Source organism: Perna viridis, chromosome 7 (genome assembly GCF_037379345.1).
Source record: "Perna viridis isolate PV_CMFRI_1.1 ecotype Kerala chromosome 7, ASM3737934v1, whole genome shotgun sequence".
NCBI classification, from domain to species: Eukaryota; Metazoa; Mollusca; class Bivalvia; order Mytilida; family Mytilidae; genus Perna; species Perna viridis.
The window spans coordinates 43,652,615-43,678,215 of NC_142451.1; the positions used below are offsets into that span (position 1 = coordinate 43,652,615).

Here is a 25,601-nt window from a genome sequence, read left to right on the forward strand (position 1 = left end):
TCATCTTCACAATCATTATCATTTGTAATCCTAATGCATTTCTTTTATGAGGTTTGAAAATTATCCATTTCCCAATAATTCTTTTATAAAAATCCGATGCAAAATTCAATTAAATTCACACTTCATCAAATCTCAGATACAAACGTAAGTAATTTCTTGTAATAAAGCAGGATTTATACTTTAAACAGGATGAAAGTGTACATTTCATACAAATCCATCTGGTTGTGAAGTTAAATTGAATACATATATACCTAACAGGATTTGAAAAGAATTTAAGTTCAATAATATTGTGTTTTAGAGACATACAAACATAAAATTTAGTGAAGAGAATCATTACATAATTGAAATAAGGTCTCAAGAGTTATCTTCCATTGGCAAAAGATGAAATGGAGTACACCTTATCATCAAATATTATAAGAAAGGTCACATTTCCCTGTAGATCACTGAAGAAGAATATTGATGGATTTTGATTAGAAAGTAAGTAATAAAGTTTTTTTTTCACTTTTACAGCAAAACTATATCTTTTTTACCTGATTTCAGGCATATTTAGTCTATCTATACATTATTGCCCAGATACAAAATCCTTGCTCCTTAATCATATCTCGAGTTCCATTCCTGTTCTTGTCATTTTTGATCATCCAAAAGTTCCCAACCAAATGCCATCTTTAACCTAACCTTTTCTTATATTTTGACAAAGTGTCAATTAACACCCTCCCCACAACTTAAATCATGACACAATCTTTTTCAGTTGATATCAGTATAAATCCCAACACATTATGCCATAGAGTATCTCTAATATATCTATTCTTTTTACTTAATATCATTTCTATCAAACATTCATTCACTATCCAGATATGGTATAGAGAGTCAAATAATCATTCACTATCCAGCTGTGATATAGAGAGTCAAATATTCATTCACTATCCTGATGTAGTACAGTCTTTTCTCTGTACCGAAGCTGGATAGTGAGCAAATATTTGAAAGTAATGATATCAGTTTAAAAGAATACATATATTACAGAGAGACTTGTAGTAAGTCTAATTATGCCATACTCTTATTATGACTTGTAGTTCTCAATACATAGAATGACATACCCTCCCTATGATTTCATAACTCTCCATTACCAACATATTTTGATACTTGGCAGACCTATTCTGATAAATCTTCCTTTTCTTCAACTGAACCAAAACATCAAATACTCCAAACAAACACATTGATATAACCCTCGTTATTGCCTCAATCAATATCTAAATTATTTGTCCGCAGTAGCAACAAATAGTACTACAATGAAGTTGCAATGTAGTACATTCTTTTCAGCAGATTTCACTTTGGGGAAAAAGAAAACTAAACACCAAGAGTAATAATATCCAGTTCAATTCTTCTACAGTAGGTAAGAGACATACAAACATAATTCTGTCGTAACATTTCATCAAAGAACTTTTTTGGGAGAATTTTTTACACTTGGCAATTATGTAATTGCCCCTGGTAATCCAATTGTAAGAATTCATCGAAAGAAAAAGTATATTCATCCTGTGCACAATTAACAAAGTCAAGTACATGCATCCTTTTCTGTGCCCTATTCATAATAGAATACAAAACACTGTTACAAGTAACTATACTATCATGATGAAATTAGATCAATAAATGGTAATTCAATACAATTCATCTACTGTTATTTCACTAGAGTGAATGAATTTGATTTCCAACTTGGTGTTAATTGTGGTGGGCAAAGTTCCCAAGCACAGACATATATAGATCCATCATAAAAGGCTGTTTTCCAAAAAGCAAATTTATTATGGCACTATAATTAAATCACTATATTTAAAATAATTTGTACAAATATTATTCATGTAATCCTTTTCACATCACATATACTCGTTTCTAATTAAACTTTAATATTAAATCTAATTTACGAAATTTAAAAAGGCATCATAGTTAAACGTCCACAAACCACAAATTAGCCCTTAACCTTTTGAAAAGTAAATGTGAAAAAAAATGTGACCGTTTTCAAACTTTTTACAAAGTAACGCAACTCAAACAAACTGTCTAGATGGTTGTGTATATGACAATAAAGGAAAAGCAACATTCTATATTGATTTTCAACATATGTACAAACTATATATGATATTTGGGTAGAAGAGAAAAAAAAATTTTCCACAAACCACAGCTTGTACATTTCAATTAATAATCAATGTTTTATCGACTATCAATCAAAGTAAAATATGTGATATGAATTGGGTTCAATGAATATGATAAGTGAGAAGGTATAATAATAAAATATCAGGAAAAAAAGAAATTGAACAAATCAGTTATGGAGAGGTCATGATGTCATCAAAAAATGAGAAAAAAAATTCTTTTTTTTTTATACAATAACAAATTTTTGACCTAATAAATTTTGTTGAAGGCAGATAATGAAAGTACTAAATGACAACAGAAAAGGAACCATTTCAACATGACAATGCTTTGTTAATTGTCATGGGGTGAGAGAGAGAGAGTGTGAGGAATAGGGTTGGGTGGATTAGAGAGGGTAAAAATGCAAGGAAATTATTTTAATGGAAGAGAAATGTACTGTTTGTGTTAATCAATCCCTCCATCCATACAAACAGTCCCCATTTTTTTCCCATATAACACTAGTACTTCAATGTTGTTCTTGTAATTTAACATAAACTTTTTAAAGTAGAGGGTGTCATTTCAAAAATAGGTTTGACCTTGACTTACTCACATATCCTTGAGACAATGATGCAATATGAAAAATTACAATCATCAAAAATATAAAAAAAGTTTGTCATTACCATAACCAACAGACAGGCATACATGTCCAACCCAATATGAGCTTGCTCCCTATTGCCCTATTACATGTACTTCCTTAACTTCTAACAGATTGGCTATCATACAATAGTAGAACATCAAATTATTTTTAATACTATATAATAAACCTGTTTATATTCAGAAACAGTAAAACCTGACAAGTATTTGTCATTAATAGTCTCGTCACTTATATTTTATTGATAAAACATTTGAGTGATTTCTAGTTCAAGCTAATAAATAATATTTTTTGTTATGATTTAGTCCTTTTTTAAAATCAGAAGTTTTGATCATGTTTATAGAAAGGTTAAGATTATTGTTCTCAATTGCTTTACTTAAAACTACAGTTAATAATAAAATATCTATGTCTTGTTTCGTTTTCACCGTTAATTTATTTTTTATGTTACTTGATTATATAGGGGTAACTCTTTCGCTGTAACTGTGTATAATAATGTTTCGGGGCCAGCTACAGCCTGCCCTGTGGTAAGAGGATTTCCATATAGTTCATTGAAGACCAATGGGTGACCTTGGGCTGACATTTTCATCCCGATGGGGTTCTGTCTCTTTGACATATACACCATACCTATTCTCGATATAATTGTATGAATATTATTTTCTTCAAAAAACTTAGGAAAATAAAAATTACCAATCATATGTATTGCAAATTTCAATATGCTGTACATATTTCAAGGAGTAACCTCTAATCAGCAGCATTAGAGTCAAATATATAGGAAGATCTAATTCCAAGAATTAACTGTATACAAGAAGTACTCAAAACTAAAACTATCTAAAAAGTAAGCCAAATCTATCAACAGGAGGTTTTACAGCATGCAATACAAGGAATAAAGCATCACTGTTTTAGGTATTTTGAGGTCTCTGACATGATAATGTATTCTGGATAACAAAAGGCAAGGAAAACTTAATAGATAGCATGACTAACCTCTTTACTAGGGGTAAATTTTATATATTTTTTTTACTTATTTTCTTAAATACAAAATAATTCTAAATTCTAATAATCCTTGTTCCAATAATATATTACTGCAAATTTGATAAGATGTACACGTTTCAAGGAGTAACCTCTCATCAGCAGCATTAGAGTCAAATATATAGGAAGATCTAATTCCAAGAATTAACTGTATACAAGAAGTACTCAAAACCAAAACTATCTAAAAAGTAAGCCAAATCCACCACCGAGAGGTTCTACCATATGTAATATATTGTATAAGGAATGAAGACTCAGTGTTGTAAGTATATCGAAATTTGTAATACAGTAAATTTGGTTAATATGACAGATAAAATCTGATATAATTTGGGGTTAGAGAAGTCTGACTACTTGGTTGGTGAAAGTATGAGTTGGTGAAAAAAAAAACCTTTTTGATGGATGTTTCCACATCATATATAGTTAAGTGAGTAGGTCTTGTATTCCATTATCTGATACAAACTTATTTTTTTCTTTTTCCACCAGTGAGTAATATAAAGCCAACCACTAATTGTTAACCAATATAATGGAACAGAAATCTGTGGCTCAACTGGAATAAACTTCATCATGGGAAAAAACCAAATAACTTGTGTCCTATGTAGAAACCCAAAAGTAGCAAATTGTTATCATTAGAACATCATGATGGGCAATGTGAAACTAGAATGAAAATTACAATTAGAAGCAATGCTAACACTAAGTTATAAAAAGGGCATGTTCAAGTCATCATAAGAAAATCACGATGGGCAATGTGGAACTAAAATGAGAATTAGAAAGAGTAATCAAGGGAACCAAGGTTATAGCGGTAATCAAAAGAATGTAATCCAGGGACAAAGACCAGACATGGAAAACAGACATACACAACAAAGAACATAAAGTAAGTAAAAATCAGAAATAAAAAGTAACAAAAGCAAATGAGCAACTCGGACTCCACTAAAAACTGGGAGCATGGACCAGGTGCACCGGTAGGGTAAGCATCCTCCATCTCTGAAGCAATGCTAACGCTAAGTTATAAAAAGAGCATGTTCAAAGCAACATGTTCATAATGACAGATTTGGTTCTGGTAGATGCCACTAAATCTTAAAATCTAGGTCAAGACCCAGTAAAATATAATAATAAATTAATACAAGACTCTCATGTAAAACGTAAATTAAGTCATAAATTTTACACTAGAACAAGTTATTAGCACAAACATGTACAATATGACTTTGATCTATCTTGCTCAATCTGACATACTTCGGCTTAAAAGAAAAAAAATGACACAGGAACAATACCAAATATGATAGTTCATGCACGAATGGTAATATTCAATGAATTTAGGGTTTTAATTACCATTAATGTGAACACCATTCAAGGACAAGTAACAAAATATGAAAGTCGGCTGAAATGAGACTGTCTTGTGTTTATTGATTTAACATAGAGATAGGAAATGAGGAAGGAAAAGGATGATACTTTGAACATACTATTGTCCAATTTTCGTGTATTTTGTGGGTAAGGTAAACCATGAAATTTCATTCCCAACGAAAAGGATAATTTATTTCAAATTGTATGACAGGATCATCAAAACCATAAATTCAAGAATCCACTAACTTGTGTTTTTCCCCTAAACCACGAAAACTGATACCACCGAATATAAGTACTTTCACAGTACACAGAGTTACAACTTCAATATAGAGCAATAATATAATGATTAACTTGCTTGTTTTGAACACTACTCATCTTCAGTATCTTAACTACATAAAAGACAAAAACATAAAGTGTGATACAAATATGGTGAACCATCAACATTCTACAATAACTGTTACATGCAGTAATAAACAGTTTATATAATTTGCCTCCTTTAGATACAACCCCCTCCCCCCTTAAAAGTGTAACAATTAACCAATTCTGAGAAAGCCTATGCCTGGCAATTCCTGTGAAGACAGAATGTAATTGGAAACCTGAACCCTATTTTTTTAAATTATTAGTTCCTTAAGTAGAACGGTATCCATTTAATTGAAAACTAAACAAAGTCTGAGTCCTTCATATGAAGTATCATTCATATAAATATCATACACAATTTTATTAGCAGTAACAATGAACTCAATGTTGAAGGAAAAAATCTGCACATAAGGTAAAATTATGTAAAACTTCCAGTTTCACAGGAACATGTCCTGATAACCAAGAAAGAAGTAATAAATAATGAAGGACAATACACCACATTGCCTAAATAAACAGTTACAAGAAAAAATTATGTTACAAATAACTTCTACATAAAAAAAAAAAAATGGAAAAGAAAAATTTTACTTGCCATATCAAAGCTGCACAATGTCATAATAGTTTAAATATGGAGTCACAAAGCACTCTTCTGTATGTCCTTTCAGGTGTAAAATCAACTTAACCTTATCTAATTTGCATAAATTTACATAACAGGTAAAAAATTTACCGTTCTTCGTGTTTTGAAGGTTGACTCATAGCCCGGAAAAAACTAACTGTTTTAAACATTTGATATGCTATTCATTCAATTGAAACAAAATGTTTTTATTTGCATTAAAATCTCAGTTCAAACAGTGTTTATTTACAGATCATGTTTGTATGAAAGTAGGAACAGAATCTTTAGTGAAAACATCCATTGTGAAGCATTAAAACTAAGTACTCTCATAAAACATGTAAAGTAACATGTAAATATGGCATTCAAAATACAGGGTTGAAATTTAGTTGGGCATAAACACAGCATGTTTGAAGATATATGTTACAATCGTTACTCTATAGTGAGGTACATATGAATATTTTCTTGTATAAAAGGGTAGTTGGTGCACCCTAGCTTATTTGTTACAATAATGAATAAAAATCCTAAAACCAAAATTGTTGATACAAAGAACTAAAATCTTTGATGGCAAAGTTTTAAGCCTATGCATGTTACACGGTGTTTATAGATTCTAGCTTTATCATTCAAAAAAAAAATGTAACTAGGTCTGAATGGTAATTTGGGGTTCCCGTTTTATAGGAAGTGAGTGTTTGTCTGTCGCACCCTGGAATGGAGCTTCTGCTCCACCCCTATATGGTCCAGTTGTGGGAGTAGGGGTATAGCAACAAACCATCAAGTTATAATATATCCCCAATTGAATTTGGTTACCACAGATTACTAGGAACTTGGTCTGGATATTTTCTGTACAAATTGCAGTAAAAAATATCAGGATGCTCTTAATAAATGTAGTGAACATGAAAAAAAAAAAAGATCTTTTCCAGATAAATGCACCAGAAAGAAGATGCAGCCTGAGTCAAACATGTCTGAGTGAACAACTGAATTCAGCAACAGCTTGCCTTAGAACTATGATTAAAATATTCCTAGTGCATCTTTCATAAAATTAACCTGTATATAAAGACCACCTGTGTTATCTGACCATGATCTTGCTCTCCCACTGGTGGTCACTTTAGAGCTACAGATGAGTTCCAGATCAGTTATAAATTGTGAATACCATATAAGGTTATGTCTTCATATTCATTATGCGTAATGTTCATTCATCTTGTTTACCACAATTTAGGTAAGGTTGTTTATTTGTACGTAAGAATAGGACAAAACTTTTGTTTATTACTTCTATATTTTCAGTTATTTAAAGTGAGTCAGATGTGTTCGTATTCAAAAGAATCCTTAAATAATCCTACCATTAAATGAAAGTTAATTTACTATCAATTCGGATTATGACAAATCAGAATTTTTAGTTTGCCCTCAGGGAAAGACTATTTCTATTTAAATAAATGAAGAATTGTAGAAGAAAGGATCTACATACTTGAAAGGTCGTGAAACCACATGTAAGAATAAACAAAAACAGCGTCCTTTGAATTTAGACTTACCTCTGGGTAGTCTAAACTTTGTAATCATAAGCCAAATGCACTTGATTGTACTAACTGACTGTTTATCATAAAAATAGTACACCTACGTTTATCTTGAGTACTAATATATCATAAGACAAAAGATGAATTACGACTCCCAATTTGGGAATGACTTTAGTCATTAGGACCACATTTACCTATCACTAGTCTAGGCACTTTGACCATGTATGTGCAAGAGACATAATCTGAGGGTAAAATTACTTTCTATAGGGGAAAGTACTGGTATTTTCCATTTTCACATCAAAGGTCCACTTGAAGAAAATCGAAAGTCCACATTAAAGTGACAATCAAAAAGATTGAAGGTCTAAGACCCAGGTAAATGAAGGTTGAAGGTCTAAGACACAGGTAAATGAAGGTTGAAGGAACAGGACAGATGGTAAATGAAATTTCCAAGGCCCAAGGTTAGAAATTGAGGACCCGCAACTTCGACTACCATTAATTTAAACCACTGCATAATCTTCTAATTTCACTGCAATAAGCCTTTTTTTTTTTTTTTAAATAGTCAGTCTCAGTAAGAATCAGGCAGAGAGAAAAATTGGAAACGTGTATGTCAATAAGTATGCCACAAATTTGGGCCACTCTAATTTTGCTAGATGCTAAGTTGTGGTCTAAGTACCTATGCTCAGAGAAAATATTTCACAAAATTAATTTTGGCATTTTTAGACAGACCCCTAAAATATGCAAAATTAGCACCTTGCAAAAATTACCTGCTATTCGGTACTCAAACCAATGCACTTCCAGTTTCAGCACATATTAAATACAATGGGTTTGTTCAACTAAAATATCATACAGATAATATCGTAAAGAAGTCCTCGAAATTCTTTTCTTTTTACACCTTATTACATAATTTTGATAACTTACATTCAAGGCAATATAATTTCCTGCATCCATGTGCACCTTTCATGAAGAAATGAACGTTAAAGATCCAAGAACAACTTACATCCAACACAACTAAACAACAAAAGAGTTTTAATTCCCAATTCAAGCTTTTAAACATTTAACTCGGAAACACAAATTTATAGTACATCTTGAACAATACAAGGCGTTTTAAACTTAACTGAACAATTACAAACATAACCTGTTAACCGAAAGGTCGCTATCAGAAAATATCGCTATTTTAAAACTTGATTTGGAAAGATACGTAGTTACTGACTTACAAGTTGACCGTTCACAAAATATAAAGTTGCAACATTTAGAGTACACTGGTTACAGGTTATAACTGAATAACATGATGTTAAGATAATGAATCAGTAGATTTCCTTGGTTAAAATTCAACCACTCCCAAAACTATATATACATGTATTAGTAAGACTGAGATGCAGTAGAAATGCTCATACAATAACAACCACAATCTCATGTTTGATCAAAAACAAAAACAAAAGAGCATCCCTAAGCCTACAACATGGGTTTTGACTTTACTCAACTAAATACAAGAAAGAAAATAAACAATTTGACAAAGATTCAAAATTAGCAATTATAGACAGTTCAGAATTCAATAATAAATGGCAAAGGTAATTAATGATTATCAAAACCATTTTGTATTAACCTACATATTTAAAAAAAATACATAAAAAAATGACCAAACTACTACTTGGTCTTCACTGTTTTCATTTAAAGAAACCTGATAATGTATTACAAGTCTTTGTAAACCAGTTCACAAGATTTAGACAGAAAATTAATAGACCCTTTTGTGGTAAGTTGGTGAGCATGCTCAATATACACTTCCGCGAGGCAGGGCTTGGGTAGAACAAAAGAATTTTCCTTGTGGAAGTGTATATTGAGCATGCTCTACGCATGCTCATCAACTACCCAACATTAGCACAAAAGGGTCTATTTACTAGGAACTGACTTGTCAAAAACATTTATACCCTAACAATGTTTTAAGTTCCTAGAAAAATATCAAGAGGATGAAGACAGCATACTAATAATAAGTGGACAATCAAATAATTAACAGGAAGTAATTAGACAAAGGGAGATTATCAAGATTATGTACAAATATAGTAATAAAACTGATATTTAGAGGAATTGCTCAAAAGACAATCACAATCTCATGTTTGATCAAAAACACAAACACTCGAGCATCATCTAGCCTCACACACAGATTTTGATGCACTTACAAAAATGTGAACAGACAAACAGACAGAGATATAACACAAAATTATGAACAGACAGACAGACATATACAGACAGTAAGCGTACAATGAACCCAATGTATTGCTCAACATCTTAGAAAATATGTAGGGGTAAGGCCAAAATAAAAAAATATCCTAGATTCTCATGCACTCCCAACCCATTATTACCCAATTTTTTCATCTGCCCCAAATATATTTATTTGGATTTTCCCCCAATTTTTCATTTAAACTGATAAAAATAAGAAAAAAAATGTGCCCTCCTGCCCCCAATTTAAAAATAAAAAGCTGGATGAGAATGTAAGAATTTTTTTTATGATGGCCTAAGAGATATCAAGACCTATTGCACTGTATAAAAAGGATGTCAACAAGCAAACTGTCTTAAACTTTGGGTCAACCATCTTCTAACTGAAGAGGCAATGTTAATAATTAGGTTTGGTACTAATACTAACTGGTACAAATATATGATATATGATATTATAAGCACAGACATAACAAATCTCAAGCTGCTTTAATTGCAAACAAATAGGACACTTTGAATAAATATAATTGTACAGTTTTTCAATTTCCTCATACAAAATCTTCAAGTACCTGTAAAGCGTGGTTATGGGAAAGTAATATGAACCACTAACTGCAAGATTACTACTAAGATATGCATTTGAAGGTGTACTTTTTATCAAGGCAAATTATTTCCATAAATGGTCCTTGTTGCCATAGAAACCTTTAATGACAGTCATTTATAACAAATTTATGGGTGTTCACATCTGTTTTGGATGCAAGTTTGATAACAGTGATAAAATATTACCTTTGGGTTTTTATAGTAATCAATATCCAGCCCAATAATGGAGTAACATGGATATCAATAACATAAATCCAAAAACAGGTCAAATGTAGTTAACGCTGGTTACTGACTTCCCTTGGTAAAGAATGAATTCACTCGAAAACTGAGACAAAACAAGAGATCAACATATAGCAAATTTAGACTCAAAGAAATACTCTGAATTGATTTTCGATAGGAAAGCAAGACATGAACAAAATCAAAGAGGAGACAACACAACCTCTTTAACATGTGATATACCAGTCTAACCTCTTATTATAGTGTCAAGGTTCCTTAACTCAATAACAAAAATCAGGAAAAGGAAGAACAAAAATAAGGTAAAAATAAAAACTCTACACTAAATTTTTCATAAAGTTCCTTCATAGCATTCTTAGCTTCTTGTTGTACTACACAGACAGACAGACATCAATATATCAAACTATGCCAGAAGCTGGATATAAAATGGAGACCACACATATTTGTATTGAGTTACATAACAAATAAGCAACAGATAAAATTGAAAGCAAGCCCCTTTCTTTGCCTTTTTAGTCAGGTAAATTAGGGTAATTTACAGGTAGTTTTACTTTATCAAGTAACACTAATGTGATAATTGTCTAAATGTGGGTACATTAACATGTCTGGTAACATCAAAATCAGTAAGTGGCCTTATGTCTCACACAGAAGTATACTTTAGATGGTAGACACTAAAATTAAAATTTCATGGAGTGCACAAAGTTCGGGCTGGTTAACAACCCTCAGGGTGTCAACTAAATGAGGTAACCCTAAATTCAAAAGATTGAGGTCTCAAAATAATTCTCTTAGCATGGACCAAGAACCAGCTACCCCATGTTGACATCAGGATTTATCGATTCAAAAGATATTGGTATAGGAAGAGTATAATAAATGCAATATTTATTCTTTCCTAGGAGTAAAATGCAGTGCATAGTACTGTTTTTAGCACTGTATTCCTTTAAACTATAAACTAGACAAACAGAAAGCAAAGCTCACTAGTGGGTATATATCCTCTGCTCCCCATCCATGCTACCATACAATCAACAGAATAACCAAGTCATCAAACAGGAAGTCAATGTCACTTCAGTCTAGAATTGAGTCCCACAATATGGCATGCCTAAATAAAGCTTCTTTCAAAGTATGAAGTGGCAGTGATACATACATATTTGCAAAGAAAATTGTTTTGAAAAATTTGTGGATAAATGGATGGAAAAACACCATGATGACAATATACTTCCTGAAAAGGTAAGGGGGTATAAAAATAGCTCTATCTGTACACTGACAAAAACTATACAGCAACACAACAGTCCACCTGAACCCATACCTTATTGTACAAAAACAATTATAGAACTTAGTAGTCCATCATCTTTATGACCCAACATCTTTACTAATCTCATCAACTCCATCATTATATGGAGTTAACAACACATCTAGCTAAGTATCCTATTAATCAAAACTCTTATGAAATGAGGAAAAATTACTTTTCTATTCCAAGGTGACACTACTGTTTAGACCACTTATTTATGACCTGGCTATATGTAACATTTGGGGTGGTGGAAAGGAATGGTGTGTTGGACTGGACTGGACTGGCCTGGTAAAACGAGCAAAAATAAGACACACTAGTTATTCTTATTTTGTTTGAGCATAGTTTTCTCTGGTAGTTTGCAGGTTTAACTGTACAATGACATCCAATAAAATTATTAGCTGACAGTTTATGCAGCAATCAAATAACAGTTAAGCCAGTTCATGATCCAAGAAACCCTCCCTGTTGTAATTACCATAACATAAATAAAATAGGTTATTTCTTGTTAAGGTAACTTTGTTGCTATCATAAATAATGAAGTAAAAATACAGCTAAGATTAACTACATTAAAGGTTTGCTTCAATATTTGGGTTCCACCAATTCAGAGGATTTATTGGGACATATCAAAAAGGGAGAAAAAAATAACATTTTTGTGCAGTACAACTCCTCTGAACTAAATCTTTAGATGATTATAATACAATTTGATATGATTCTAGTTTCACCACATAAAAATAAGACAAAAATGGAACACTATTTCTGGCTATTCCCTGAACTACATGTTTACAAGCATAAGACAGAAAAGGATTTTTGCAAAAAATAAATCTGGAAAATAACTAAACAGGGCTGAATCAAGTTAACGGGAAAGAACAAACAGTGCCTAAAAATAGCTTTAGCAGTTTGTGTTTCTTCATATAACACATTATTTTTCCTGTCAACTCAGTACATGATTATTCTCAGAAATTACTTATAAATTTGACTTAGCTACTAGTGAACTAGAAAGAGAGGGAGAGAGTTTGGTCTGATGATCACAGGTACACCCCATTCTTAATGTTGAAGGGATAAAGACCCTGAACCATAAATGCAGTATAAAGCAAAACCATTCATAAATGGTTCACAACATTGGGAACACCTTATTAAAAGATGTTAAAAGATTTCTTCATAAGTGTGATGTACAGATGGACAGACATTCAAATGACCAATATGAGAATTACTATATACCCCCAAGTAGTTGATTGGCGGAATATAAAACCAATAATACAAATTAACATTCCTTAATCTTCTCTCTCATCTAAAAATATGGTTTTCTATGTCGCAGTTGTCCTGAGGCAGAATTGAATGTTAGTTCAAGAAATATAAGTATCAAACCTACCTCACCAAAGTCATGTAAATCTTTGTTTTTGGGAATCACATCACAATGTCTGTTTTCCGTCAACATGTTTAATCCAAAAGAAAAAAATTATTATTTTATGCAAAAATAAAAGGTCTATGTTTTCAGACCACGAAAATAGATGATCATAGTCATAAAGTTATGGTCAGCTATTTTGTGTTCATTCAGGTGTGAAATGAAGTTTGAGTGACCATAATAAAGAAGACCGATTACAGGGAAAAGTTAGTTTCACATGGGACCTAAAGTAAATTGTACCATTAGAGGTATTAACTGTTGCAAGAATCAGGCAAAATTGGTTCATATCTCACCAATCAAACACAGTTTTGATTTCTTTAAAAAGATCACAAGGATTGGGAAGCATTTCAAAAAACTGTTAGAAAATCGTGCATTTTGACAGAGTTCACTCCCCTTAATTGTACAGTGAAATTATAATTCATACTACAAAAAGGATTTTACAGACATTTTAGGGGGTTCAAAGAGGGATGTATTTAAACGATTTACTTGATTAAAATAATTAGTAAGCTTGTTTTAATACAACTTTTGCTTCCAAGGGGGTTTGTTGTAACCCTTCAAACCCAGGGAGAGGGGGTTTATTGTAACCCTTCAAACCCAGGGGGATTTGAGTATACTCTTTTATATTTAGATGCTGAAATAAGTGAAAATGCAATGTTATGATTGACTCATCCTTTTGCCTGACTTTTAAAGAGACTGAAACTGACCATGTATAAACAGTGGTCACCTGTAATTTAATGCCATTCTAAATAGCTTACATTTCTTGAATGATGTTTACAATGCCTTGATAACAAGATAATTGGAAAGAAAATATTCTGAATATTTAATACCATGTAATGTTCTTGTTACAGGGTACATGGGACATGACCTCAAACAATGTAAATGTAGCTAAAATATACAGGGTACATGGGACATGACCTCAAACAATGTAAATGTAGCTAAAATATACAGGGTACAGGGTACAAGGCCTCAAACAATGTAAATGTAGCTAAAATATACAGGGTACATGGGCCATGGCCTCAAACAATGTAAATGTAGCTAAAATATGTTGTGAAAACAAATATTCCTGAACAAAGTAATATCAATATTGTGTTTTCTACTTCCTCTGTTTCTAAGCAATAAATACATGCTTGTTTTTGAAATAATTATACTTGATTTTCAGTAGCTTTATAAGGTTCTTAAAAAGTCCTCCATCGTGAAAAAAAAAAGAAGTTTCATATGTGTTTATTTCAATGTTAATCATATATATTTTTCTAATACATGTACATTGCTAGCAAGACAATGCAAGGGGCGGATCTAGGATTATAGATTAGTGGGGGTGCACAGTTAAAAGTTTGCCGAGTGGAGAGAGGCGAAAAAATTTTGAGGTTAATTTCTTTATATATTCTTCTAGAGTGGGTGCAATGTAGATATCTTTTGTGGTAAAATTAGCGAGAAATTATTGTTTCAACCTAAAACCGCCTAAATCTACCCCTGACAACCCATGTTTTGCAAATTTTAGGAGGGGGGCATGTGCCCGCCACTTCCATGCCTGAATCTGCCACTGAATTCATTAGCTCACCAATCTTTCAGATTTAAAAAAAGATAAATTTTGGACAAGAAAATCTGTCTATTTCAGTCAAGATGTCTGCAAAAAAAAACTGCATAAAACTATTCCCAACCTTACAAAATGTCTATCGTTTCTGTTAAAGGAACCTAGATGCTTTAATTTGGTTTAAAATGTTATAATCTCTAAAACTTTTAATGTTTCTTAGAATCATCAACTGTAAATGACCCCATCTAAGCATGGGACTATGTTATTTAAATAGATGGTTTACAATTCAAGAAGTTGTAGACAAATGGTAAGAAATATCTCAAACTATTTGAGAAATAAAATTATAAGCTAGACATTTCTACATAGTATTCATAAATATTTGTTATTTTTGTTTACAATGTTCCAAATATTGAAAGAGTATTTTTTTGAAGTTTCAAATGAACCCAAATCTTGATATGAAGGGCTTTTTCATAGTAAACATTTCTGTCAACAGCTTTAAAAAAAAATGTCATCAAATGCAACATAAGACAGAATTAAAGTATGTAAACAACTTGATATAATTACTTCAGTACAACAAAGGTAATGTTCTTCCATTATAAAAAAAATTTGTCCACAAATTTGTCAACTTTGCTTTGGCCTTGATCTTTGACCCCATATCTATCAAGACAAAAGTACAAAAAGGACACAACAAAAAAGCATCATTTCAGAGTGCAAAATCTGAAATGAAAATTTCAAGTCTTGCTTTTGCTTTGACCTTTGACCTTAGAATTATGAGGAATAAGCTAGTCCATACAATTTTGATCTGAGGTATTGGAATAGGCAGACGGACTGGTGATAATAACATTACAATAGTTCTGTAACAACTTTGTCTAAGAGGAGAATAACGAAAGATTCCTAAACCATCTGGATGGAATAATTTCCAGTTAAGGCAGGGGATTTTGTTCCAAAGTTTCAATGAAATCAATCTGAAAGGAGTAGAGAACACCACTGTTTCAGACAGGTTTCTTGTACAAGTGTCTCTGTTCAGACCTGTTATATTGTAATGATAGACAGTTTACCAAGGATGTCATCAATTTGAAAGGAATGAGAATATAGCTGTTTCTGTCAAGTTTCTGGTATAGCAGAGGTGTTTACTTATACAGATTTCCAGTATTTTCTACGAATATTGACTGCACCATTATGCTCTATGGATTGTGAATATCTCTATAGTACCTTTGTTAAAATTTCAGAAAGTTCAGGATTTTACATATTATTTCCATAGATTATGGTGAAAAATATGGATTGTCATCAAGTAGTATAAACAGATCTGGTATAGGTGTCTCTGCTAAGACAGGTTACACTGTTTATGAAGGGTGTTATTTATACAGCTTTTACTGTACCATGACTAAGTAGGTATATAAATATGCAACCAATCTACATCTTGAGTAAGTAGCCAACTAATAAAGATATCATGTATTTTATTGAAATCTTCCACCAATAAAAGAATTATTCAATTAGTTTCAATACTTTTTTATTGCAGAAGAGATGGAGCACTTATCATGAATTATAGAAATCTATGATTTTAAATTCAAAATAGGTTTAAATCTCTCAACTCTACAAAGCTTAAAGATTTATTTAGGACTACATCAACTTTTCTCTTCAGTGAATAACACATTATGAAGATTTCAAAAACACATTATATTATATTTTGCAAATTTACTCATGTTTCTCGTATTATATTCATTCCACTTAATAATGCATAATATTTTTTAAACCCCACGTCAAAACTGTGAGCTACGTGCTAATCATGGACTGGGATCTGACAACAAAGGGCAGTACTAAAAAGAAATGGTTATGTAACAAAAAAAAAAAAAAAATACTGCAGTTAATTTTTTAATTTGTTTATGTACTTTACTGGGGTAGGCTTGAAAGACGGTGATGACCAATTGGAGTGGAATTGAAGAATGGCCACTTACAATGCTGACGTGTGTGAATGTGTGTTGTTTGTGCGAGTGAATGACAAAAGGTTCATGATCTTGAATAATTATATCTTTATGACTATTTTACTGAATCTTTAAGACGTACAAACAACAGCATGAAAGAACGAAGACTTTAAAGTTATCCAATTAATAAGTAAATTTATGTGCATTATTTTAGGAGTTCAAGATTTTAAGCAACTGTAGAAATGAGTAATGAAACACACTGCCCTTATTTTAAGAGACTGAGAAAATCGAGAATTTTACCAATTGTCTACTCTTACACAGGAGTAGGAGACAATTTATTTGTGATCAGCCCAATTGATAGAAGGGTTAAATAAAATATTATTCTAGAATTCAATAGTCTAATTTTCAATTTAGAATTTAAAAAAAAAAAAAATAGAAAATTTTCTTATTTTTCCCAAGTATCAAATAAGTCTTTCAACAAAGAGAAGCTACTAATGAATATGACTTTAGTTATAATAATTTTCAGTAAAGTTATGGCATTTCACCATTTTAGTGAAAAAAGATAAATTCTGAACTTGTTATTATTCATTATTGATCAGAATGACGTAAATTTATTTAGTCCAATTCATTTCCAAATTAAATGGACCTTGTCACCTAAATGTAAGTGATGATATGAAAATGACCTCCTGAACTCTATGAACTTTAAGGGCCAGTATGAACATGGCAATACAAATACACAAATTAAAAATTTATCTTATAAAAGTTTAATTTCATCAAATTACATCTATAAATCATTGTTTTTATTTCAGTTTTAGTCTTTAACCCTAAATGTAGTCATCAAGTGGGTCAGTATTATTACTTTCAATATTTTGAAGTGCTTTGGCCCAGTAATAAACTCTATTTAAATTAAAGGAAGGACTGGATTCTTGGCAAAATTGAGAGGTCTGATGGTTTATGAATTTTAATATTGAAAGGCATGATGACATTCATTCTGTTCAAGCACTTTTAGCTGTATACAAGTACAATGTTGATAAATTTAGAGCTACAATTATGTAAGGACTGTACCTTGATGCTCTGTCGAGTCTTGTTAAATATTTTTGACCAATAGAAGAATTCACTCGGTGGCATGGTGTATGATGCTCCAGCTATAGAAACACTTAGGTCCCTGTCCCACTAAAACTGATCACTGCATATGTTGTTATCATATAATTACTAGTTACAACTTATTATGTACATTATTACATGTGTCTGTCTCAAGGGGCCTTCAAAGGGGACTATTATTGCAAAATAATAGAAAAAGTCAACAGCAAATGGAAGATGAAGTGAAGTATTTAGCAAACTTCAAGGTGACACAAAAGCAATTGGGTCTATACCTTCATTTCTTAATCTAGTTCATGTATAAATTCTGGCATAAATTTTCCAAAATAATTCCCCCATTTCACCCTTTGGCTAAGTATGTAGATCACTTGTTTTACAAATGGCACTGACAGGTCATGTGGTCAGTGATGATACAGCTAATTTCCCAAACTAATGTTTTGGTAATGAAGGTCAATTATTAGAATCTGCCCTGGGCTATTACTTGTATCAATACACAACATGTATCATTTGCACCGAGCATGCACATCTTCGAAATAACAACTATGTTATAGTTACCGAAATTAGCCCCTTTCTTTAATCTGTCCAAATCCTTGACCACATATCATAAAGTTAACCGGCCCATTAGATATAGACCATATATCTTTTCAGGCTCATTAGCAGAAACTGGCTAAGTCCTACACAGAATGGTAATGTTAGAAGTCCTACACAGAATGGTAATGTTAGAGTCCTACACAGAATGGTAATGTTAGAAGTCCTACACAGAATGGTAATGTTAGAGTCACTTTAGCAAAATTTCTATTCAACATAAAAGTTTCATTTTTCAATTTACATGAAGATCAGAAGTTACTTAAACAGAAATCATGTTTTTTTTTTTCAAATTCCTTATAAAAAATATCCCATCCTAAGGTGGTGGATGTTCCTAATATCCCATTCTAAGGCAGTGGATGTTCCTAATATCCCATTCTAAGGCAGCTGATGTTCCTAATATCCCATTCTAAGGCAGTGGGTGTTCCCAATATTCTATTCTAAGGCAGTGGGTGTTCCCAATAACCCATTCTAAGGCAGTGGGTGTTTCCAATTTCCCATTCTAAGGCAGTGGATGTTCCAAATATCCCATTCTAAGGCAGTAGATGTTCCTAATTCTAATTTTACCATCTCAATTGGAAAATAATTTTAACCACTCATTTTGAAGGATAATTTATATATATTCACCATATAACTACTTTATCTACTTTTCTCATCACATAAAATAAAGACATAAAAAAAAAAATATTTTAACTAACGAGAAGTGGGCAATTGCCTTGTCTGCAAGTTTTCTTTCAGTTCTTCCAGCTTCTATATGTTTCTTAGTTATTTTTTTTTCAATTTCTTGACTAATTCATGTCTATAGATATAGATACTGGACACATAACTTTTCAGAGGGTATCACATAATCCTTTTGTGTGGCAGGATATAAAAATAATTTGCAAGTGTCATCACAAATAGAACTCTCCCTAACATATCTTCCGAAAGAACATAAAATTTTTATCTTTGCTTAAAATTCTTCCAGGGGCATTGAGTTCACATAACTATGTAAAGAAACCACAAACTTCCAATAAAATTTTGGTCTAATTTTATGAAACATATAAATACCAGAAAACAAAAATTTAGCAATTTAAAAATCCTTTGACATCCAATTTTCATTATTTGGTGGGAAGTAATTTTGTTTACATCAAGGTCATTGAAGTGTTTATTTTAAAAGCCCATAGAAATGATTCAGCAAGAATGAAGATGATACAGCTATTTATCTAAAATTAGAAAATTTAGAATACAAATTTCTCAGCTTAAATTTCATAAAAGTATAAAAAGATGAAATTTGATAATTTACTCAAAGGGAAATAAGGACAGCAGATTTTGCAAATAATGATTTAAATGACGCAAGTATATAAACCGCATCAAAATGTTCTTGTACATGTATCATTATCATTTCTTTTTGATCTTTGAACAAAAGAAAAAAATTCTAGTGTGGCTGGGTACACATAATCTTACATTGTTAACATCAATATTTTATATTTATAATCTTCAGGGTCTGATCTAGACACTTCAACAAGGAAGGGTGCATGCTGGGGTGGGGAATGTTTGGACATAATTTACCATTTTTTTGTCAATTTTACACATGAAAATGGCAATAAAAATGAGGGGTGGCAACCCCCTGTACCCCCTCTGGATCCACCACTGATCTTTAAAACATCATGATGCATAATATATCTGTGATAGTCTATTACAACAAATACTATTCCTTTGTAGAAAAAAAAACTCATAAAATATACTGCGTAATTCTATAATTGAGGAAATCTTAAGACAGCTACATGCATGAAACAAATTATGATTGAAATTTTCAGATAAACATTCAATATAAATTTCCTATTAATCAGCGTCTGAAAGAGAGTGTACTTTGTAACTTATGTAAATGCTCAAACATTTAACTTGATATTTCATGATTAATGTGAAGTGCAGTTTTGATTTTTCAGTTTTTTGTTTCTTTATTTAGCTTACGTCTAATACAGGAAAATGTAACTGTTGATTATTGAGAACTTAGTACATGCACTTTAAATGTTGAACAACCTATATCTGAAGACCCTTGTGTAATTTTAAATAACAAGATTTATTTTCAGTAAAATTATCCTTAGGGCTTTCCCCAAAAGATTTTTTAAAGCACCCTTTAAGAAAAAGTCAATTTTTCCGAAATTTTACCTACATATTCTTCAGGTTATTATACAGAGTTAAATGTCACTTATAAAAACAGAAAAAAAAGATATTATGTGGTCAAGTATTTCCTAAAACAACAGACATCAGAAATATTTTATCAAGTAATCAGTAAGATATATGCTAGAATGTCTTAGCCATAACAACCTATCTCACCAAAAACAATGTGCCATTTATATCAGAGATTTACCTGCCGCCCAAGAGTCAAGTTGGGTAAATCTGGTCCAAAGCCAAAGAAAAGCTCTTTTAAACAGACTACCAAAGAGAGGAACTACATACGTAGTACTAATTATTTGTCCTTGGTTAGTACAGAAATACTTGTGTAATTTCAAAACAAATACATGTGATATTTTAATCAAGTTTCAAGGTCAAGGTTTAAATTTCAAGGTCAAGAAACAATCAGTACCCAAAATGAGACAATGATTTAACTTCAATCTAACTGCATAAAAATAATGCTTTAAAAATTTTATTGACAAATATAAAAATAATGATGACTCTAATTGAGTTAAGTTTTTTTTATAAGAATCAGGCAGTGGGTGAAACAAGGTATGAAATAACCCACAACTGTGACAGTGCAATTGACTTAGTATTTGTACCATCAGGATCAACAAATGAAGATTTTCCATATCAGTTTGGTAAAATAAGGAATAATTTCATGAAATGCACTACAAATGATCATTTTAGGGACAGATAACTGAACAACCTAAATTTTCTAACATATCAAACACAAAAATTTCCAGTGATGCAGATATCACATAGTGGGAAGACTTCTGGAGATGATATGCATTATCCATGTTTTAGATTTTTCACTGTTTGCCTGGTTCTTCCAAAGAGTTATACTTAAAGAGGAGGAGGGCCCATATATTTTAATGGGCAAACAATTATGTAAACACAAGTTACACACACACTAGATGGCAAGTGACACTTTATTCAACATATTTTTTAAATGCTCATTCTTGACAAGTCCAAACAGAAAAAAATATCATATACTGTGGCACACTGGAATGAAAATAAAAAATCAAAAGTGAGTTTTTCAAAGATAGTTGGTAAGGAATATTCTTCTGTTATAGTAAAGAGTACTTTTACAATCTGGTTTTCCATTTCAGGCCTGGTACCTTATAGACAAAGAAAGTCAAAGAACTAGACATCTAAATATTTGCAAGATTTCAACTCACTGACAATTATTCTCTTAACACCTTAAATGTCTAAATGTACTATACAAAAGTACAACATGAAGGTTTCAATTACATTGTTTACATTTCGAAGGGAGTCATCCATTACAAATCACCAAATTAATTCTATTACAAATTGTAGAAACTTCATGAAATTAATCAGGTTTTATCCAAAGTTGTTCTAAGTTTACATGGCACATTTGAAAATATCTCAACTATAAATAACTAACATCGGGAAGTTTTGATAGAAAATGCTCTCTGATGTTGACAAGTTTGGTATTGTTGTTACCACAGATTTGATAAACCAACTAATGGAATAGATTTCTAATGGATCGTATGACATATAAGGAACCAGTTTTAATGGTGTTTAGGTTTATTGCAAGATACTTGTAATTTTCTCACACTACCACCGATTCAGGAACACAATATTGACCAATCACAGTACAGAATTGAGCTACAATGATTTGTTTATGTATTGTATGTATTATAGCAGGGAGAGATCAGTAGCAGGGATGGATCAATGTCAGAGTGGGCAGAGTAGGAAACTCACTCAAATTCCAGCCAGTCCTCAATACAATTTTTCAATATATTTACTATATAGCTACATAAATTTTTGCTAAAATTTGCCAGTCCTGCCAGGCCAGGGCTGGCGGGCAGGCTACCATTTCTAACTCTGGAGTGGGTGGGAGATCAGGGTTTGGAACCCCTTCTTTTGTTGGAAAATAATTTTGTTAATTTTTTTGTCCACTTTTGAACAAAAATTACCAAATGATAGCCTAAAATCTGCCCTTTAATGATTTTTCAAATACATAAACAGCTTAAATATCAACCAATCAGATAACAGGAAATTAAGAGATTTGAGGAAATCCACAAGACAGGGTGAATCCCATTTTAAGATGTCAAAAAGAAGAAAGGCCAAGGATCATAAAACAGTTTGTATGTATCCACAAAGAAAAGTCAGAGCGCTGTTTATATAAAAAGGATGAGAAAAAAATTCAACAAAACTTGTAATTTTCTCTTGTAAACAGTGCATACCTCTTAAGCTAAGACCTAATCCTTTATCAAAGCAACTTCAAAAGTGTGTCTTAAATAAAACATACAGAAGGCTAGCCTATTCTGTCAACTTCAAAAGTGTGTCTCAAATCAAACGAAAAGAAAACATCAACAAAACTTTTGTCACACCTGCCAAATGAGTTTTTCTTCAATCATCAAACACAAACTTAGATGGACAACATTATACCCTGTCTTCAAATATCAATTTGCTGTGACAACATTATACCCTGTCTTCAAATATCAATTTGCAGAGATAACATTCAATTTACGAAATAAGATATAATTTTCATCACTGGCTTTGGTTAATGGTGTCAACAAAAAAATATCTCTGAGAGGTAATTACTTCAATACTGACAAAATTTGTGTTACCGTCACTTCAAAACTGCCAATAATTGTAGCATCTCAAGTAACCCTATCTCAATTTTCAGTCTTTTGATCAAATTTTGTTTACTTTGTGGTGATTAAATGGGGAATTCAGTAAAAAAAGAAGAAAAAATTAATGTCGAAAGATATATTCATATGACTCAGCAAAATTGAATATATTTTTTTCCCAATACCTTCATCAATGTAATTTAAGGACAATGCTATCTTCTGTGAGCAGTAAGGTCTTCAATTATTCACACAATGTTATTTGTAGTTGGAGGAGTTTCAGAACTTCCATTAATTTTTGATAAGGGTAGATAAGAATTGTAATGTTCTGTCTACTTTTCAATTTTGTAATCTGTTTTCTTCTGGTTCATTGATAGGGTTGAAAAACAAATACAGAGCAAGGTCACAAGACTCTTCAATGTTCCTTCAGAAAAAATATCCTGAGAATTCACACAATGACAACATGATTACTGTAATTTACTGGTTCTTCCCTACTCTCTCCGAAGTTTTTCTGAAATATTACAGTGAAAAACAAAAAGTGACCTTTGATAATTTCATTATAAAATACATACAGCAGATTTATCTCCCTTGACACTTGTTTCCATAGTATCAACATCATAATTATCTCCCTTTGTAGTTTCCTGTTTCATGGTTTCGTCATCGAAATCTTCCATTGTCAGGACATCTTCATCTCTGTCGTATATAAGCATTTCTCATAATCCAGAAACTAGCTAATGTAAAAATCCCTATAGAAATCTGTCAGAGTTATTTTTCTTAGTCACTAAAATATCCTATACACACAATCCTGAAATTAGAAAGAAATAGGGATCAAAAGAAAAGCACTGCAAACATAAGTGTAGAAATAAAATAAAATAGCAAATGTAAGACTGTTACCCTTCTTTTGTCAAAATTTCCAGATCAGAGCCCCTCCTACCCTCAACCTTCATATACATTCCTGAATCTATGCCTAAACATAGATGGACGTAATGATAATAGTGTTGAGGGCATAATTTGACATAAAGTTAAAGCCCAATTCTGAGGGTTTCCTTTCACAGTAACATGTTTCCATATACATATAAGCACTTTTTTAACCATGACTAAAAGCATTTTGTTTGAATTTATTTATTTGTATTGGTCCAATCTCCAGTCTGGATATAACGATTTAGATGCAACAGGCATGATCTGTCTTAAAACTTCTGAGTTCTTTTCAAAATAACAAAATCATAGTTGAATTATCAAACCTATCATGACACATTGAAATCTGTCTAAACCGAACCCCTTTTGAACTTTAGAATTGGTTTGATTTAGACGCATGTGTACTTTACCAAGGTTCGAAATTTATTTAAATTGATGAAAAGGGACTGTAAAAGGCATCTGGTTTAGACAGGTGTTTGGATTATTAGGGTTCTGTTTGGACAGGTTTTACTGTACATTGTTGCCCATTTTGATATACATTTGAGACATCAGAATTGCAGACTTGTAAAACTTGTGTCACCATCCAGCAGTGAGCATTGTAATCTTACATAAATCAGTCTAAAACGTAATGAGTCATCAGGGCAGAAAAAGATGGGTAAAAAAATGAAATGTCATATTTTCTCATATATTCTCAGCTTTGTGCCTACATTTGAATCTGTGTGATATGACTATGTTCATTTGAGTTAGGCACTCTTGAACTCACCATACTTCTAAAAGCAAGACTTGACAAAGATCCAACACATGACCAAAAAGTGAAATACATTGTCACTCACCATATCATTGAAACCAACTTGACAAACATCCAAAAACAAGAAAGTGACACTACATATCCAGGACATGAATGAATACAGAAAATCTGGACTCTTTCCATACATACTAAAGCATACCTCTATCTGGCTTCTAACCACAAAATACTGATCATAGCCAATCTTGATACTGGCGTTTGATCTCACAAAGAATTTTAATTACAATAATTATACTTCAAACATTGCAGTTAATGTTAAAATCATGATCCTTAATTCTATCAAGAATTCAATTTACTTAATGTGATAATCTTCTTATGAGGAAACGTTCCAATCTAAAAGTTCATTCAGATATTAAACTTCTAATCTTTTAACATAAGCATCTAAGCATTGAAATAGTTGTATGATGTTAATACCTAATAATTACTATAACAGTCAGAGGTGACATGAAAGGCTAGAACAGATAGTAGAAGGCCAAACACTTTATCAGTCAGAAGGCCATTTTACTATTGAAAAAAAAATGTTGATGATTACAAGTTAAATTTTGGCAAAAATGAGCAAATTACAGCCTGGACTCCCCCCATTTCCAAAACTCTAGATCAACCCCTGAAAGATATTTGTATCATAGTTTTTACTGTTCAGATGACACATCCATATCATAACAGAATAACATATA

At 31.7% G+C, this 25,601-nt stretch overlaps 1 protein-coding gene and 1 long non-coding RNA gene across 16 annotated transcripts in view; one reads left to right on the forward strand and one right to left on the reverse strand.

Moving 5' to 3' along the window:
- LOC148612836 (uncharacterized) overlaps positions 1–25,601 on the reverse strand; it is a 50,747-nt gene that overhangs the window by 4,355 nt on the left and 20,791 nt on the right. For 11 of the 15 annotated variants that reach the window (XM_088594650.1, XM_088594648.1, XM_088594653.1 and 8 more), the window contains exon 2: positions 23,780–24,012. In XM_088594650.1, the coding sequence (XP_088450776.1) occupies positions 23,780–23,917 (138 nt within the window). In that variant the 5' untranslated portion in view covers positions 23,918–24,012. Of the gene's footprint in view, positions 1–1,094; positions 1,363–1,403; positions 1,781–8,515; positions 8,840–17,835; positions 17,958–23,779; positions 24,013–25,601 lie in introns of those variants that run through there. The other 4 variants (XM_088594660.1, XM_088594661.1, XM_088594646.1 and 1 more) reach the window with 4 other exon arrangements.
- On the forward strand, positions 227–23,203 carry LOC148612837 (uncharacterized). The gene is made up of 3 exons (XR_015924509.1): positions 227–477; positions 18,517–18,634; positions 21,720–23,203. It is a non-coding gene; the product is annotated as an uncharacterized LOC148612837 (long non-coding RNA).